Here is an 18,469-nt window from a genome sequence, read left to right as displayed (position 1 = left end):
GTCACATTGCCTGTTTGGTGACTAGCTGTGTATCCATGCAGGGTCCTGTCATGAGGGCTGATCTTAGGTCAAGATTCTGCTTCATTTCTTTCTCCAGCTTGGTTTTGTTTCATGCCTTCCCCTTGGCTTTTTGTCCCCTACCATGTATATGTTTATCACCTTATCCTAGACCTGGTTCTTGTATCATCTATTACATCACTAACAGCAACATTATTTTAGCAGCAAATTCCAAGGTTTCACTTCTGTGAAACAAATACAATGCATCCCAAGTAACATACACTGTACAAATTGCTGATAGGAGTGGTATAATAATATTTAACACTTAATGTTGAACTCTTTTCATATCAAGACGTCCTTGGGCAACATTGATTTGTCACTGGGTCACATGGTGGATAAGACTTTGTTTATGACAATTCTGATCAGAAGTACTCAAATTTAACAAACAACTAGGCCACAGATGGCAGTTAATCTAGTCTTTGACTAAATTAATTGCTTTCATAATTGGGTACACATTGAGCTGTTTAAACATTAAGGACGGTGCTCTTGGGTATCTTTAACAGGAGAAAGTATGGCTGTTTTAACCAAATGCTTTGAGCAGCTGAGAATAACAGGAGAGTGTGTGTCATAGGGAAAAAAACAGAATGCTGTGACTGCATTTAGATCTGCAGAGACAAGAAACAGCAAGATTAGAATTGGCATGTTTGGTTAAATTTGAGAAATATTTTGTAATTGCACAGAGGGGGGAAACTTGTTATTGTTATCTCCTCACTGGGAGAATTAGCTTAAATGTTTGGGAGATAACATGTTTTATCAGTTTCCCATACACTTAGCCAAATGATTATCCACATATGAAAATAAGGGGAGAGGAGTTTTAGTTACTGCTTGCACAACCTTTCCAGTGCTGGAGTGCAAGTCTTGTTGAAGCTCTAACATATCTAGCCAGAGACAAGTTGTGGGGATGATAGTGATAACCAGGGTGAAAACATGATAGCTGTGGTAAGGGAAACCTGATAAACACTAGAATACCAGGCAGTGAGGATTTTGAGCTGTGAATTTGTACACTTATGTAGCACTCTACATGTAAAGTTACTTGTGCATCACAGCAAGTTGTGCTGACCTTGACTAGTTGCTACCTGACAGGTCAAGTTCTGCCTTCAGGTAGTTTTGGGAAGATCATTTTTCACACATGCTGCTGCCTAGCAACATAAAGATCTAAACAGAGCTATACAGGAATTTCCCAGCAGCAGACCAAGCTCCTGTCCTGCAGGCCACACCTGGTAAGGCTACACCAAACAGAAAAGCATCTAAAAGTCCTAATATCCCTGAAAGCACAGTGAAAATCCCATCACTAAGACTCAACTAATATTCCAGCTAGTATGTTCTTCCTATCCTTTCCCTTTCTACAAAGGAACTGCAAGATGCTTTAAAATATCATATTTTCACTGATAAGAAATATTGATCCTAGCAGAGAAAAGATGCTATTTCCAATAATCTATTGCCAATAATCATGCAAACCAGTTATACAAGGTCAATGTGGAAATGGAGCTGAGATTTATTTTAGAAGTAGCACTCTGTGTATAAAATGAGCACTCACAGGGGACAAGACCACGGCTGAGGAGCTTAATGAGTTCTTTGTATCAGTGTTGGAGGTGGAAGAAGTTAGGAAGAACATTATGCTGAACCCTTTATTTCTGGGAGGAGAGAACTTGGCGGAGAAGTTGTCTGAAATCAGAGTGGCTATGCAAGAGCTATAAAGCAAGTTGTTAAAATAAACACTAAAAACAAATCACCAAGACTTGAGTATTCACTTGAGTTCTAAAAGAAGTCCACATTGAAACAGCTGAATTACTAGAGGAAGTGTATGACTTCTTATAGCTTTTTCAAATGTGATGACTGGAGAGAGCATCCCTAGAGATTTGCTATCTTCAAAATAAATAAAACTTTTAAAAGACCAAAATCAAGTTTGAAGTTGCTTTGGATTTTAAAAGCTTATGTACTTTCTACAATGAGTTTGTAGCTCAATATATTCCAGTTTCATAATTCTGCAGATATAGTGATAAAAGGTTAGAGCCCACTTTAATCATCAGGAACCGATGCTGTTGGTTTGAGATGTTCCTAGCACCTCCTTTGACTCTCCGGTCTGAATTACTAGTTGAATCACACAGGAATCTATTTTATGGCAGCAACACCTGGTTTATAAATGCTGAGAAAAAATTGATTATGAGAATGCCTATAAGTGCAAGAATATGAGAAATCATCTAGATGGGGAGGGCTTGTTTGTATGAAACCTTGCCTACCGAATGTGATGAAGTAGTGGTGCAGCCTTGGCTTGTAGCAATATTTGCGTAACATTTAAGCCTATGGCTAATTTTTTATTTTTAATGGTAAAACGTTACAGTTAAGATAGAGTCCCTACCTTAAAGAACAAAAAATTGCCAGCTTTTAAGCTCATGTTACAAATTCTGTTATTTCTTTAAGCCCAAGACTGTAGAATCAGTGAAGGCAGGAGCCTCCTCGCCTCCCTTTGAAAGAAATTACTTGCATAATAGTGCAGAAAAAGTTGAAAACATACCTTGATTCAACTCCAAGCAGAAAGGCAAGAAAAATTGCACAATGGAAAGTAACACAATAGAGAGACTGGACAGAGAAGGAATATATCTGAATCACTGTGGTGTTGTGCCCAAACTTGAAGGAGCAGGATCCCAGCAATTGCTCTCAAGTGGTTATAGTACTTTTAGATACACATCAGTTTCTCAGACATCTTGCTCTGTGCTGTGGGGAGGCATTGCCAGGGAATATAGATATCTAGCTGTGAAAACATCCTTCAAAGCAAATGGTAGGAACTTTAAACACTTAAATTTTAAACAAAAGGAGGAAAGGGAAGAAACAAATGTTTGGTTTTTTAGAGGAAGTGGACTTGCTTACGATAGAGAAGGAAAAGATTAATTCTGTTTGCACCTGAACCCATGAACACTTGGAATGAAAAAGGCCTTTCCAGGGATGATCAAAATATGGGAAAAGATAACAGCAATGTTACACTTTTTCTTATGATGCTCTGCAGTAGATCTACTCTGCCGTCTGCTTTTCTCAGCAGGAATCCAATGAGGAACTGCTCAGCCTGTCATATTTTGCCTACTGTGACTTCATTCTTTTTATTAACTGAGGGGATTACTTCATGTAGTCCAAAAAAGGAATACTTAATTTGAATCTATAATTGTTCCATTAATTTGTTTGAATTAACCTAATACAAATATAGTCTTTAAAAATTAATGTGAAAATGTTCAATGTAATAAAATCATAAAATCAAGTTTTAAAAAGCTACTTGAGAAATAAAATTACCCCAAAAAATCATTCCATGTGTTTGATTTTAAAATCTAGGTATGAAAAAAGGTACAATAAGAAAATATCTTGGTTATGTTGAATTAACTGCCTTTGCAAAATAGAAATGTTATTTTCAGTCCTTTTGCAGCACTACTGAGATTGATTAAAACCACATAAAAAGATACCTATTAAGAAGCAGCAGAAAAAACCAAAACATTTCAAGAATGCAGTTATGTGAAGCAACATAAGCTTCATAGCAAACTAAACCCCACAGCACTGATCTAGCTAGTGAAATAGTTGCATTTCAAGAATAAGCAGGTCCATATTTTCAAATTATTTTGGGTCTGAGAAATCATGTTGCTCTCTATTTATTTTGCTAAAGGGGTGGTGAATTTCATCCACAATATTCCTCCTTTCCTTTCTTTTTCTTCTACTTCCACTTTTCAATTTGAGATGTTTACCTTAAAAAATGGAAGAGATGGAATTGGTGGGCAAGGAGGGAGAAAGGAGTTGAGTGGGGGATTCAGAAGGTAGCATAACATAAACCACATACAATTCAGCTAAAAGGTAGGTTATACATAAAATTGATAACATGAATCTTATAGATGTAATAAAAATAGTTGTTCTAAATCAGACCACGAAGAGCTCTCCATCAAGAGGCAACAGCTCTGCAAGTGATATTACAGGGAAAAACCAGCTTTACTCAACTGACCAATGAGCCATTCAGTCTCATTTCCTACCACCTCCCATGGCGGATGCTGGTTAGCTTGGCTATAAAATTCTAGCCAATGCTGGAAACTGCACCTAGAAACAGTTGCAAAGGACCCCAAAACATGAATTTCTGCAGTAAAAACAGAAACCTGTTACAGACATCCTGCTCCCAGAATCACACACATAGCCACTCCTGGGAAAATGCTACCGACCTAGGAGGTGGTACCCTACATTCTGCTTCCTGAGCAAGGACTCTACTGGAGCAGCCAGCCTGTGAATTGGGTGTCACTTATGTGATACTACCCCTCTCTATTTAGATTGCAATCCTTCTGGAAGAAGGTATCACATCCTCTGATGCACCACATGTGCTGTATCTTGTCGCATGATCTGTTGGCTCTGTTCCTTGTCATACAGGGAAATCCATCCAGTGTGACATTCCAAGCAAGGAGGAGTAGTATTGGGGAGAAAAATTCCTCCCTAGCTTAAATAATACTTAATCTGCACTCTGCAGCAGAACTAGCAGCCCTTGCATTACTTTGCTTCAGCAAGCCCTTAGCCAGCGTAATCGTAAAAGTCATTCATGAGGACAGTAAACAGTTCTTTGTCTTTTCAACCATAGTATAATTTTGGATTACCAACGCATGCGCTGATGGCTGGCTCAGTATTTCATGTCTATCTCTAATATTAAGCTGCAATTAGTGATCTATTCTCTCTGGGTTTAATAGCAGTATATTTTCAGCTGCAGAGTTGCTCTGGTGATGGCATGCTTAAATTACTTGGCCACTTGGGAAACTTTAGAGAGAGTGAGTGGCATTACTCAACTGTGTGGAACATAGGATAACAGTTTAAATGTAAGGAGGAAACGGCCATATTTGATAGATAGTACTATGGAGACATCACTTAGGAGTATATATTGAGATTTTACCTTCCCTCTAAATTTAATTTTAATAGTCAAATAATGACATGTTAAAACAGCAGTCTAATCTATAGAAGACTAATTTGTTATTTTTGGCATTTCAAGCTGCTCCTTTCACTTACACACCTTTTTCTGCCAGGCTAGTACTGAAACATAGGATATATAATCCTCATAAGAACACTTTAAGAAGAATCACAGAATCACAGTATCACAGAATGGCAGGGGTTGGAAGGGACCTCTGGAGATCATCTTGTCCAACCCCTTGCTTGAGCAGGCACACCCAGAGCAGGGGGCACAGGGACGCGTCCTGGTGGGGTTTGAATGTCTCCAGGGAAGGAGACTCCAGAGCCTCCCTGGGCAGCCTGTGCCCCTGCTCTGGCACCCGCACAGGTAAGGAGTTTTTTCTCATATTGAGGTGGAAATTCCTGTGTTCCAACTCATGCCCGTTGCCCCTTGTCCTGTCATTGGGCACCACTGGAAAGAGTCTGGGCCCATCCTCTTGACACCTTCCCTTTAGATATTCATAGTTATTGACAAAAGCCCCCATCAGTCTTCTCTTCTCCAGGCTAAAAAAAACCAGGTCTCTCAGCCTTTCCTCCTAAGGGAGCAGCTCCAGACCCCTGATCATCCTGGTAGGTCTCCGCTGAACTTGCTCGAGCAGTTCCCTGTCCTTCTTAAACTGGCAGCCCAGAACTGGACACAGCACTCCAGATGTGGTCTCGCTAGGGCAGAGTAGAAGGGGAGAATAACCTCCCATGTGGGACCTCCTGGCCACACTCCTTCTAATGCACCCCAGGATACCACTGGCCCTCTTGGCCACAAGGGCACATCGCTGGCTCATGGTCAGCTTGCTGTCCACCAGCACTCCCAGGTCCTTCTCAACAGAGCCGCTTTCCAGTAGTTCAGCCCCCAGCCTGTACTGCTGCCTGGGGTTGTTCCTCCCCAGGTGCAGGGCCTTGCACTTGCTCCTGCTGAATTTCATGAGGTTCCCCTCGGCCCAGCTCTCCAGCCTGCCCAGATCTCGTTGGATGGCAGCACAACCTTCTGGTGTGTCAGCCACTCCTCCCAGCTTGCTGTCATCAGCAAACTTGCTGAGGGTACACTCTATCCCGTTGTCCAGGTCACTGATGGATATGTTGAACAGGACTGGACCCAGCACAGACCCCTGGGGAACACCACCAGTGGCAGTCCTCCAACCACACTCTGCCCCATTGATGACAACCCTGTGAGTTCGGTTGTTGAGCTAGTTCTCAATCCACGTCACTGTCCTCTCATCCAACCCACACTTCCTCAGCTTGCCTGTGAGCAGGCTATGGGAGACAGTGTCGAATGCCTTACTGAAGTCAAGACAGACAACATCCACTGCTCTCCCTTCGTCGACCCAGCCAGTCACACCATCATAGAAGGCTGTCAGGTTGGTCAAGCACGATCTTCCCTTGGTGAATCCATCTTGACTGTTTCTGATATCCTTCTTGTCCTCTACATGCCTGGAGATGATCTCCAGGATGAAGTGCTCCATCCCCTTTCCAGGGACAGGGGTGAGGCTGACTGGCCTATAGTTTCCCAGGTCCTCCTTCTTGCCCTTTTTGAAGATTGGAGTGACATTGTCTACCTTCCAGTCCTCAGGCACCTCACTGGTCCTCTACAACCTTTCAAAGATGATGGAGAATGGCTCAGCAAAAACATCTGCCAGCTCCCTCAGCACTCACAGGTGCATCCCATTGGGGCCCATGGATTTGTGAGGATCCAGTTTGCATAGGTGATCTCTAATCCAATCCTTCTCAACCAACGGTAAGTCTTCCTTTCTCCAGATTTTTCCTCTCTTCTATGGGGGCTGAGGTGCCTGAGGGCCAGCCTTAGCAGTAAAGACCGAGGCAAAGAAGGCATTCAGTAACTCTGCCTTCTCTGCATCCTGCATCTCCAGGGTCCTTTCCTTGTTCAGCAGTGGGCCCACTGTATGCCCAGTCTTTCTTTTACTGCTGATGACAAGCCCTTCTTGTTATCTTTGACATGCCTTGCCAGATTTAATTTCAAGTGAGCCTTTGTCTTCCTTGTTGCATCTCTGCACACCCTGACAATTATATTTAAAATGTAATATATGTTTTAAATTACTACTGAACAAAAGTTGCTATATTCCTAATTGCAAATATTCTAATTGTTTTTTCTAAACTAAAATATAGAGTCTTTTGTGTAGTTTGCATATTCGCATTTGATTTCACCATATAAGCCTGTATTGTTTAAAGCCCTATTTTTCTTACCTTATTGTGCACTGAAATGTAGCTCTGCTTAGAGTGATTCTGTAAAGCAACATTTTGGATTCCACTCTGATCAAATGTGCTCAGCTCACCATAAAGGTTGTGTGATTTTTTTTGTAACTCAAGGGGTTTGTCCAAATGTAATGCAGACTTCATATATGTGTACTTCTGCATAGCAGTGTGTGTGCGATGAGACCATGGCCTTTTGGCCACAGTACCACCAGACCCTTCGCCTCTAAAGAGTAGTGATAAACAAAGATCTGAAAATAACCTATGAAAATTTCACTGTGTCTTCTAAAATGGTAGCAACTGAAAGGTCTATTCAGGTTTTAGTTACCCATGTAAACCCAAACGGATCTATTTTATAAACATTTACTGTAGAGTTTTATTATAATGCTTGCTTGCTACAAACAAGGTTAGTTTGATACATGGAAGTGACACCTCTATTAAATCAGCCAGTATAGTTAACGTAGGCTGGACATGAAGAACATTGGTGTTCTTGAAAGCTTCACTGCTTTTTGCAAAGTTAATTAGATGGTCTGATAAGAAAACACCTGCTCAGATGCAAACTTTGCTTTACCTATTTAGATTGTCACAGCTTTAAGAGCAGTACTGCTGGAACATATAAGAAGCATTTTCCCATTAAAAATGGGAAACCTTCCTATACAATGAACAAAGATTTTTGTGGAAAATGGTCATCCACGTGCAATAATCATGTTTCACATACTTAGAATTAGGTCAATAACAAGTGTGCAAATATAGTGCTGACTTGATTGGCTTAGTGCTGCCTTTCTACTTGAAAGCTTCGTTTCCCTAATTTCCTGGTAGTTTTCCCTAAGTAGAGATTCAAGGAGCAGGTTCTGGCTAGAAAATGTTATTGTGCACTTAGAAATTCACCTTGGCTAGCTTTCTATTAAGCTGTGCATAGATACAGTTGGGCACATATGTTGGAAGGTAGTGATACCGACTAATGCTGGTGAGATTCACAAAAGCAGAGCCTGTAATTAAGAGACAGCAGTACTTTTCATTGTATATACTGCTGAAATACGCAGTCACCAAACAACAGATATTGTACCCCAAGATATTAGATGTAAAAAAGTGCCATCTCTTTCTTCATCTGTAAGATATTTGGTATTAAATTATAGCCTCTTCACACATCACCATTTGTAAACTACTTTGAGTTTTATAGGAGCACAGGATGATAAAAGGCCTAAAACTCAGGAGCCTGGAACACTTGCAAATCTTACTTCTTCCTGGTGATCCAAAACCCAAGGAGCAGACCTGAAGTTGCCTGACTTTTCTGCCCTGTTAAAAAGATCATTCTTCCACCTGTGTGTGAAATGGAAACTTTTCCAGGTGTTCTTATGAGTTTGAGCTTTCATTTTCCCTACTAGAACTGGTAACAATGCAAAGAAATATTTTGGGTTTAAGTTTCAAGGCTTACAGAGCCCCTAACCCAGATGCCCTGCAATGAAGCCCTGTGGAGAAACACTTGGGAGTACTGGTGGACGAAAAGCTGGACATGAGCCAACAATGTGCACTTGCAGTGAGAAGGCCAACTGTATCCTGGGCTGCATCAAAAGCAGCACAGCCAGCAGGTTGAGCGAGGTGATTCTGCCCCTTTGCTCCACTCTGGTGAGACCCCACCTGGAGTACTGCGTCTAGATCTGGGGTCTGTAGCACACAAAAGACATGGGCCTGTTGGAGCAGGTCCAGAGGAGGGCCACAGAAATGATCCGAGGGCTGGACCATCTCTCCTATGAGGAAAGGCTGTGAGAGTTAGGGTTGTTCAGCCTGGAGAAGAGAAGGCTGTGGGGAGACCTTACTGCGGCCTTTCAGTACTCAAAGGGGGACTATAGGAAGGATGGGAACAATCTCTTTAGCAAGGCCTGTTGTGACAGGACAAGGGATAATGGTTTTAAACTAAAGGAAGGTAGATTTAGACTGGATATAAGGAAAAAATTTTTTACAACGAGGGTGGGGAGGCACTGGCATAGGTTGCCCAGAGAGGTGGCAGATGCCCCATCCCTAGAAACATCCCAGGTCAGGCTGGACGGGGCTCTGAGCAACCTGATCTAGTTGAAGATGTCCCTGCTCATTGCATGGGGGTTGGACTAGATGACTTCTAAAGGTCCCTTCCAACCCAAACTATTCTATGATTCTATGATTTTAACTGTGAAGGATTTTAGCCATTTTGAAAATAATTCTGTTTTTTAAAGATATTTTTGTGTAACCACACTGATCGAGGTTGTTATGAAAATTCAAAGTCTAAACTATTTGATTAGGCATAACTTTTTCAGCTGGACTGTGTTGCTTGCCACCACAGGCAGGGAAGAGGTAGATAATGGGATGGCCCCTCTCTCACAGGATTCTTGCTGTGCCACACTACAGCTGCTGGTCCAGCTTCTTCTGCTGGAGGTTACCTTCCTCCTCCACTGGAGGAAAAAGAGTAAAAGAGTAGGCTGTATATCAGACTTGGAATAGTGGAGGTATCTGCTGGTAGTAGGTGAAATAGTAGGTGGTGCATTAATGCCACAAACCACACAAACCAGATGCGGTGGCATCGTTGTTCCCTAGCTCTCTGTGCTTACCTCTCTTCTGGAGGTTCCCAACCTACTCGCTCACAGCATTTTATGGTACGGTGTATTAGTTTAAGTCTCTGAAAATCCTGGTATTCTAGCTGATGAAACCACGTTCTTTTGCATTTTGCCAGACTCACAAAACTACTATCTGTGCTGGCTGTCCACTCATCACTGCCTGAATCTAAGGATGAGGTTTGCCTGAAGAATCCTGTTTCTTTTGAATAGGTGTACTTTTCCAGCTCCTGACTTTGAACTCCACTTTATGCAGGAAACTCTAGAGCAACTTAAATACTTTGTATGAATGTGCCTCTAGGAGTGACTACAGGGATTCTGCCTTCAAAGCATGAATGAAAACATATGCAGACTGATGAACAGAACTGGAGGGTTTCCTTCTCAGAGCTTCTTCTATGGAAGCTATGTGCTAAGTCCCCTAGCATTTTTTAAGATTAAGTCCTCAATGATCAGTGAGGAAAAAATTATAATTTAAAAAGAAATGGAAAAATTACCTATATAATTGCTTAAAATGACATTTCTCCTACGTCTGACACTGCAGAAGAAAGTGCTGTGTCTTATGAGCATCTCTGAATTCTTTATAATGTGCTAAATTGCTAGAAAATGGATATTGAAAATATGTTTAAGTAGTCATGTATTGGTAATCTAGTATTCACACTGATTACTAAATAACCCTTATTCAGTTTGGCTAGGTCCTGCATCTAAATGATCACGTTAGTGTTTATGGTGACATTCCCTCTAGTGTTATCCCCCCACCCCTTCTATTATTTCTGCTGTGGTATATCTTTCAAGTATGAGCAATTCTCTGTAATATTTATATCACACAATTCATCAGTTAAGTCCTTGTGTTTTAGCAAGAACACTGACAATTTCCAGGTTTACAAATTGTATTCATGTGAGATGGGGAGCTCATCACTTTAGGATGTATTCACTTCAAGGTAGCATCTGCAAAAGGCTTACTATAAGGTTTTGACGGTTCAAGTTAGACTGTTTTAATTACACTTCATCCTTACCCCCAGTTTCCGCAAAGCAATACTTATGTGACAAAGAGCCATGCAAAGCTGTCTCTACAGGAGTGAATTTCACCTTTGGGGATTAATTATAAAGAGGTTTTGGTGATGAAAAATTTCGCAATGTTTCAATAAGATAGTTAAATCTCTCCAATGTGTGTTCAGAGAAATTAATTCAAAATGACAGATTTTGATGGGGTTGTGGTATCAAACTGTAAGCATCTGTGACTATTTTAATTTCTCTTTACCCCAAAATCAATATGAGAGGAAACATACAGAAAGAACAGCAGTAATAATTCTTGAGCGTCAAACAAAATTGTACTGGACTTTGCCTCCAGAGACATTTGTAACTGACTCTCTGATCCCATAAAAATTAGCTAGGATAGACAGCTAAAATTAACTAAATTGAAGTTATCCCTCACTGCTCTAGCTTGTGCCCTCAATCAGCCTTGGAGTTTTGATCCAACCCTTGTTCAGAAAACTGGAATCACTTCTATAAAATGAAGTACAAATCCATGTAAGAAGTGACCTCTTGGCTGGAAAGCTATTTTCATAGAGAACAAAAACCACTACAGCTAATGTAAAAATAACACCCCTGATGGTTTGACGAAGCAGGATCCTTGGGTTGCCTGGTCCAGTATTAAGTTTGGAAGAATAAAAAATCTCAAAGGGAGGGAGTAGTTCGAAACCTAGTCTCTACAGCATATCTAATGTCTAGGCAGTATTTTCAGAAGGCTTAGGAGTTAAAATTCTAGGCAACTATAAAAATTCAGTTTGAAATTCTTTCTTTCCCCTTTCCTCTTCCTGCTGCCTGAAATCTGCCCACCAACTTTGTTAGCCAGCTTTACTTCTTTTTTTCTTTCATGCATGGAGAAGTCTTTCAAATGGGAGGCACCTTGAAACTACAGCAAAAAGTGTGTTAAATAAACAGAACTGGGGGCCAGTGTAGCTTCTTCTCTGCTCTTTATTTAATCATAGACATCTCAAAATAAAATTCTTCAGATACAGGGCATTTGTGTCCCTAGGAAGCTGATTCATGTCAGATAACTTCAGGGGTTCGGTTAAATTAACAGTGTTTAAAACTCCTGTGTGTTGAATTTATTAAGCTATTCTACAGAAGTGGCAAAGTTTATTTTTATGAAAATTCTTTACAAAAAAAAGATGTGACCTGTCACCTGTTACCAGAGTTTTGTCCGTTCCAGTGGAAGCAGAACTGATCTTCAGGGCTGTGATTTACAGGCAATCCCTGAATATGTCCTTCATCCACAAAAAAGAACATCCTTAAGAAGTTCTGAATGAAATATCCACCATGGAAGGTTTGCAGGAGAAGCAGATGCATGACAGATTTTTTTAAGCCTGTTTTGTGGCCAAAAAATATATGTTTAATGGAGACTATTACTACTTCAAAACAGATGCATTCTGTCCAAATAAGGTTCCATTTTAGTTTGTGCAGGCTTTGCAACACCTTACTGGAGTTGCCTTTTGGTGTTTCTCTGAGACAAGGCTGGTAATTTTTGTTGCTATTTTGGAAGTCCGGTGCAAATAACAGAGCAAAGGTACCCGCAATAGATCTGAGGTGAAGAAGAAGGAAGCCAGGAGACTGTGAAGCTGCTGCTTGCTATGTAGTGCTGGCTGCTGTAATGAAAAGCTAGAGGAAGGAATGGTTTGCCTTTTCACCTGCACTTCCAGTCTTGCCATTCTTCTGAACTGCTCCACTGGAAGGTAGTAAGGACTCCATTCCCAAACAGCCCCCCTTATGGTTGCACTGGCACTCTACACAGATACGTAGAGGGATGAATGAGTGGGGAACGGCTTCCCATTCTTTGTTCAAAGTTGAAGCCCCTCTGCAGCTTTGATGCAGTATTGCTGTTGTTAACTCTGCTCATCCTCTAGCACAAGAAAAAAAAATGTGTCTAGATAGGGCAACACAATTCTTTCCGGCATTGCTCCTTCAACCCTTATGGGGGAGGGAGGTGAGAAACATGGGTGTCTTTTCTGTGGCCTTATTAAATGCTGTTTTTACACAACCTGCAAATAGGCACAGAAAATGCCATTTTTTGCTAAGTAACACTGCATCCAAAGACTGTTCGGAGGAGGGGAGCAGTGGGGAGGAGGAGGTACTCAAAGATGCGCTAGAATCTGAGAAAACAGCGAGATCTTGATTTTTCTGTCTGGGGAATTCAAGACTGCTAATTGCTCTCTTGCAAGGCACGGGTAGCAACTGTACCATTAGGCTGGTGCTGAGGGATGTCTGTCTTGTGCTGGAGTCCAGAGGTACAGCATGAGGGCAAATATGTGTGCAGAGCAATGAAACTGGCTGTCCCAGCGGTTGTCAAATGCTCCAAGTAATCCAATCTGACGTTTGTGTGTTAACTTTTCTTGCAGTTATTTTAATCTGACTTTACTTCTGAAGTCATTTGTACGTTGATAGTAAGCTTTCTGAGGCATGCTCCCAGATACTGAACTAAACAGACTTGCTTCTAGTTTCCATGCCGCTCTTTCCCAAAGGCGGGGTGGGAGATAATGCTGTGTTTCGTGTGGTGCCAGCTCCCAGCTCACCTCCTGTCTGACTCCACGTGATCAACATCCTTATAAAAAGTAGGCTGAAGGCAAAGCGTTAAAAACAGGCTGGTGAACTGAGCGGTAGTTTAGAGAACTTTGAAAATCAGAGTGAATTGGCAAGCCAATTAGGAAGGCATAGCATCGTGGCTTCCCTCGTGTGACAACCATGTCCATGCAGGTGGTGGAATAAGGGATGGGAGCGGGATCGTATTGCCACCATGGGAAGCAGCCCTGGGGGCTCAGGTGTGGGTGAGGAGGTGGAAGAGGCTACACAAGCTGTGGGCCACAAGCGAGCCCCGCTCCAAGGGGGACCGTGGGCTGTGAGGGAAGCCCCCACAAGCGAGCCCCGCTCCAAGGGGGACCGTGGGCTGTGAGGGAAGCCCCCACAAGCGAGCCCCGCTCCAAGGGGGACCGTGGGCTGTGAGGGAAGCCCCCACAAGCGAGCCCCGCTCCAAGGGGGACCGTGGGCTGTGAGGGAAGCCCCCACAAGCGAGCCCCGCTCCAAGGGGGACCGTGGGCTGTGAGGGAAGCCCCCACAAGCGAGCCCCGCTCCAAGGGGGACCGTGGGCTGTGAGGGAAGCCCCCACAAGCGAGCCCCGCTCCAAGGGGCACCGTGGGCTGTGAGGGAAGCCCCCACAAGCGAGCCCCGCTCCAGGCGGGACCGCGGGCCGCGAGCGAGCCCCGCTCGAATCAGCACCGTGTCACACCCCGGGGTGAGGGTGAGACCTGCGCTGCACCCAGGGATGCCTCCGCCTGCGCTGCGGGGCTGGGAGGTGTAGGGCGGGGCTCGCCCTGCGGTGCCGGGGCTCGGGCAGCGCGGAGCCCTTGCAAAGCCTGCCCGGGGCGCCCTCCGGGTGGGGAAGCCGTCAGGGGACGCGTGCCATTCCCCCTCCCTCCACGAACTACAGCTCCCGGCGTGCATCGCTGCCGCCCGCCCTGGCCGGGACGGAGCAGGTGGCGCGCTGCCCTGCGGGAGTTGTAGGCCGGGGGGGAGGGGGAAGGTCGTTGGGAACTGGGGCGGCAGTGGGGAGCGGGCGCGGGGTGTCCGTTCTTGGCCCAGCTACCGCGGCAGCGGCGCTGCCTGCCCGCGGGGAGGGCTGGGCCCGGGGGGGACCGCGGCGGGTTTGGGAGGGGGTGGGGGCCGGCGGGGAGCGCGGACACGTGTCAATCAACCCGCCAGGCGGCGCGCGCTCCCCGCCCCGGATGCTGCGCTGGGGGATGGGGGGGAGAGGGGGCGGGCACGCGCTCGGCGAGGCACGGGGGGGTGGGGGGTGAGGGAGAGGAGACGGGGGAGCGCGCGGCTGTTCTGGGTGGCGCGCGCGCTCGTATGTAAATGAGCGGGCGTGAGGTCAGAGGCAGATGGAAAAGGGAACAGACAGAATGGCCGCCGCGGCTCCCGCTCCTCCTGCCGCCGCCTCCCAGTGCCGGAGCCCCCGCTGCACGGCGGAGCGCAGGGGAGTCCGCCGAGAACTCGACTCCTGGCGGCACCGGCTCATGCACTGTGTGGGTAAGAGAGCGGGGGGCGGCGGGGCGGGGCGGGGCGGCATCCCGGGGGCGCGGGGGGCGGCGGGGCCACACGGGGCGGGCGAGGCGGCCCGAGCCCGGGTCTCTCGGGTGGGCGGAGGGCGGCGGGAGGGGAGCGGGGATGGAGGAGCGGCTCCGGCGGCTTTCCCGAAGGGCGGAAGCGGGGCCGGTGTCTGCGGGGGAGGGCGAAGGTCCTGAGCCGCCCCCGGCAGCGGCGGGCGGGTGTCAGGGCTTCGGCGGGGGCCGCCCGGTCCCTGCCCGCGCTGCCGGCCCAGGCCCTGTCTCGGCTCGGGTCCTTTTGTCTCGGCTTCTCGTCGTTGGCGCGGTGAGTGCCGGCGGCTGCCCCCCTCCCCCCTCCTCCGCCGCCAGTGCCCGGGGGGCGGGGGTGGGGGGGGGGAGCCCGCCCGTGTGTGTATGCGTGTGTGTGTGTGTGCGCCTTTAAGAGGGAACCGCTCCTGCACTGACGGTTGGGATTTGAAGTTTTCCCTCCCCCCTGGAAGTTGTCATGGCGACGGCAGTCCTCCCCTCGCGCTGCCACCCCCCTTACGCCCCCCCGCCCCCCCCCAGTCCCCGGGGCTGCCCCGCCGGCTCTCGTGCCGCCAGGGTCCCCCCGCGTCACGTGCCGTTCTCGCGCGTGGGGGGTGGGGGTGGGGGTCCGGTCCGTGCGGGTCCGGTGCCGCCCGGGCGGGCCCAGCCGGGCGCCGGCGCTCGCTCGGAGCGCGGCCGCGGGGGACGCTGCGGGCCGGGGGCTGTGGCGGGGGCGAAGGACCGGCGCGGTGGCAGGCGCTTCCCTTCTCGGGGAGCGGATAAAATCGGCGGGCGCCCAGCAGCGTGCTGGTGCCGGTACTGACCCGCCCCGGCGGCTGAGCGCTGGAAACGCACCCAGGTGTAACCGGGAGGGTAAGCCGCCGTCGGTCGGGGGCTCTGCCCGCGATTGGGCAGAGCGCAAAGTGAGAAGTAAATATCTGGCAAGCAGGTACGCTTACTGTTGCAGGCGATTAGCTTTGTCCGGGTATGGGGTTGTTTTTTTTTCCCCACCTTATTTTCAGTAACCTTGTAGTTCTCTCTACATTGCCCCAATAACACTTTGAAATACCTGTGTATATGTTATGATACCTCTTTATGCTTGCACTGTCTTTTTAATCCTTCAAGTTATAATATCGTTTAGGAAAACAATGTTTATGTATTTCCGTACTCTAATACATTATATAACACTTTCTGTGGAAAGAATGTACTTTAGTTAGAACATGTAGGGAGAGCTAGCTCACTGGCACAGATGCTGTGATAAGCTGTTAAATCTGATGGACTCACGATATTTAAGTGGCCATTCCTCTGACAATGTGCTATTTAATGGCATTTCAGTTTTAAATTCAAACTAAAATCCTAAAAGTCTGCTTGGCAGCTGGTGGCTGAAGGGACTTTCAGGTGGAGATGGTATGCAGCCAGATGTGTTTGGGGAATGCACTTGCACAGCACGACCAACACTGATAAAAGCTGCAAAGAAAGGTAATGAGTGCTCCACAAGACACAGCTTCACCATATGTAGGGTCCTCTGCTGGGCAGATCTGCTGTGTTTAGGGAACTTCTTGACGGTTGTTTTTTTGGTTGCTCTTTCACTGAGAACTGCAAGGTGTAGAGCCATAACTACTTATATTTTGTACTCAGTTGCACTGTGGTGTCACTTCGTGCTCTTTTCCGTGGAATAGAAGTTATTTAGGATATGATTTCCGTGTATGTTCATGATGCAAAATTCAGTTAATAGAAAGGAGCCCCAAAATGATTGGCAGTTGCAAAGGAGGAAGGACATTGGTTATGGTTTAATAGTTAGTCAAGAGCTATCTCGGTCAAGAACTGTTACTTGGCATGCCTGTTGAGCCGCCCTTATCTGAGAGAAAGTGTAAACAAAGTGGCAAGAAAGTGAGTAGTCAGGATAATGGAGGTAGTGTACCCTTAACAGGTTTGGGTTGGTTGCTTTTTTTTTTCTTCTCTGAAATTCTGTAGCATTAACTTCTGTAAAATAACCTCTTACATTAGCTCAAATGAACTTCCAAAGTAAAAATGGTTAATTGTTGTCACTCAGCAAAGTATTCCGAAGGATTTGAAGAGTTTAATAAAGTTAATAATAACTGGAAGATCTGAACAATTGGCTGGTTGATGGGTGAAATAGCAACATGTTGGGGGGAGGAGTGGTGAATACGATGGATTTGGTATAACTTAATTTTTAATTTCTCCACCCTTCTCAAGAATCATACACTGGTAGCAAAGTGAGGAAGACGATGTGGTAAAATAGTAGCCCCCCAGTTCTTGAACTGGCTTACTGGCTATCCTAAAGCAAACAAAAAACCACCACCAACAAAAAAACTCATGTCACTCTACCCTTAGCTTTTTTTTTTTTTAATTAAAATAAATGTTGAAAAGTGATATGGTTCTGTGGACTATCATTTGTTGAGCATTATGTTCAGAGAGCGAAGCAGGGAAGTAGAGACTCCTTGAACACGTCACTGTTTCTGCTAACCCCTTTGGGTGAACAACTTTATTTTGATGTCTTATATCACTTACCGTGTTGACACTAGATTTGGTATTTGCATTTCTGTAGGATAATCACTTGAGCACTTTGAAATCCTTTATCTGTAAAGGATTCCTCGTCCACTTAATTTATGGAAATGGTAAACTGAGCCAGAGATAATACCTCCAAGACAGTGATTGCCTGGCTTGCAGCTCATAGTCAATGGATTTTCTGTGTCACTGTTGTGGAAATGAACATAATACTCGGTTGCCTGCAGTGCACTGTTTGCTTGAAGGGTCAGTGATGGTGAGGGAACTCTGCTCGAAGAGCTGGATCTCTGAATCACTTGTTTGTCAAAACCTGGTTGCAGACTTGGATGTTTGCATGGGCTTTAGAATTAAAAGCTTGGCCTTTGCCAGCCTATTATGTTAATTCATGACCTGTGGAATATGATTTAAAGTCTCAGGTCAAAATGTTCAAGCATTTAAAGAATTTGAAAGAAAAACAGTGATAAGATTTCACTGACATTACTGAGAATTCTTTTATTTGGTATCTAAATGTATTTGAAGGTATAAAAGACTTCACATTGTAAGTGAATGGGATATATTCACAGAAATTCTAAATAGGTGTTTGGTATAAAATGGCTGTAAAGATTGTAATCTTTGTGTGCGTTATGTTGAGCACTAACATTCCTAAGATGCCTAGGCTTGTGCTTATGGACGTACCTGACTCTCGCATGACTCTATCAGAGTTCAAAACGAGATGTTCTTAGAAGGCACATGAAGATCTTGATTCTGTCGGTGTTCTTACAGCATGCATAGTATGTGCGAACAACTACTGTTTATAGCATTGTTCACTGGGATGTTTTGTTCTAGGTACAGTCTTTGTAGCATAACTAACAAACAAAATACCCTAATTCTATATTCTCTGTTTATGGAAAAATGCCAGAAAGCTCAGAGCTAAGTACCTAACTTAGCTAGCAACTGAGTTCCATGGTGGTTTAAATTGCAAAATATTTTAGAGGTGCATATCAGAGTACTTTAAAATTACTCTTTGGTACTCTCTGATTA

General features: G+C 45.1%; 1 protein-coding gene across 10 annotated transcripts in view; it reads left to right on the top strand.

Annotated features, from left to right (window-relative positions):
- The first annotated feature begins 14,645 nt into the window (after positions 1 to 14,645).
- The window catches only part of LCORL (ligand dependent nuclear receptor corepressor like), an 85,743-nt gene continuing 81,919 nt past the window's right edge, over positions 14,646 to 18,469 (top strand). For 6 of the 10 annotated variants that reach the window (XM_064449210.1, XM_064449212.1, XM_064449211.1 and 3 more), the window contains exon 1: positions 14,646 to 14,876. In XM_064449210.1, the coding sequence (XP_064305280.1) occupies positions 14,729 to 14,876 (148 nt within the window). In that variant the 5' untranslated portion in view covers positions 14,646 to 14,728. Of the gene's footprint in view, positions 14,877 to 15,063; positions 15,219 to 15,608; positions 15,870 to 18,469 lie in introns of those variants that run through there. The other 4 variants (XM_064449216.1, XM_064449217.1, XM_064449213.1 and 1 more) reach the window with 3 other exon arrangements.

This window comes from Phalacrocorax carbo, chromosome 4 (assembly GCF_963921805.1).
Source record: "Phalacrocorax carbo chromosome 4, bPhaCar2.1, whole genome shotgun sequence".
NCBI lineage: Eukaryota > Metazoa > Chordata > Aves > Suliformes > Phalacrocoracidae > Phalacrocorax > Phalacrocorax carbo.
The sequence above is the reverse complement of the archived record's forward strand: the minus strand, read 5'-3'. Positions and strand labels throughout refer to the sequence as shown.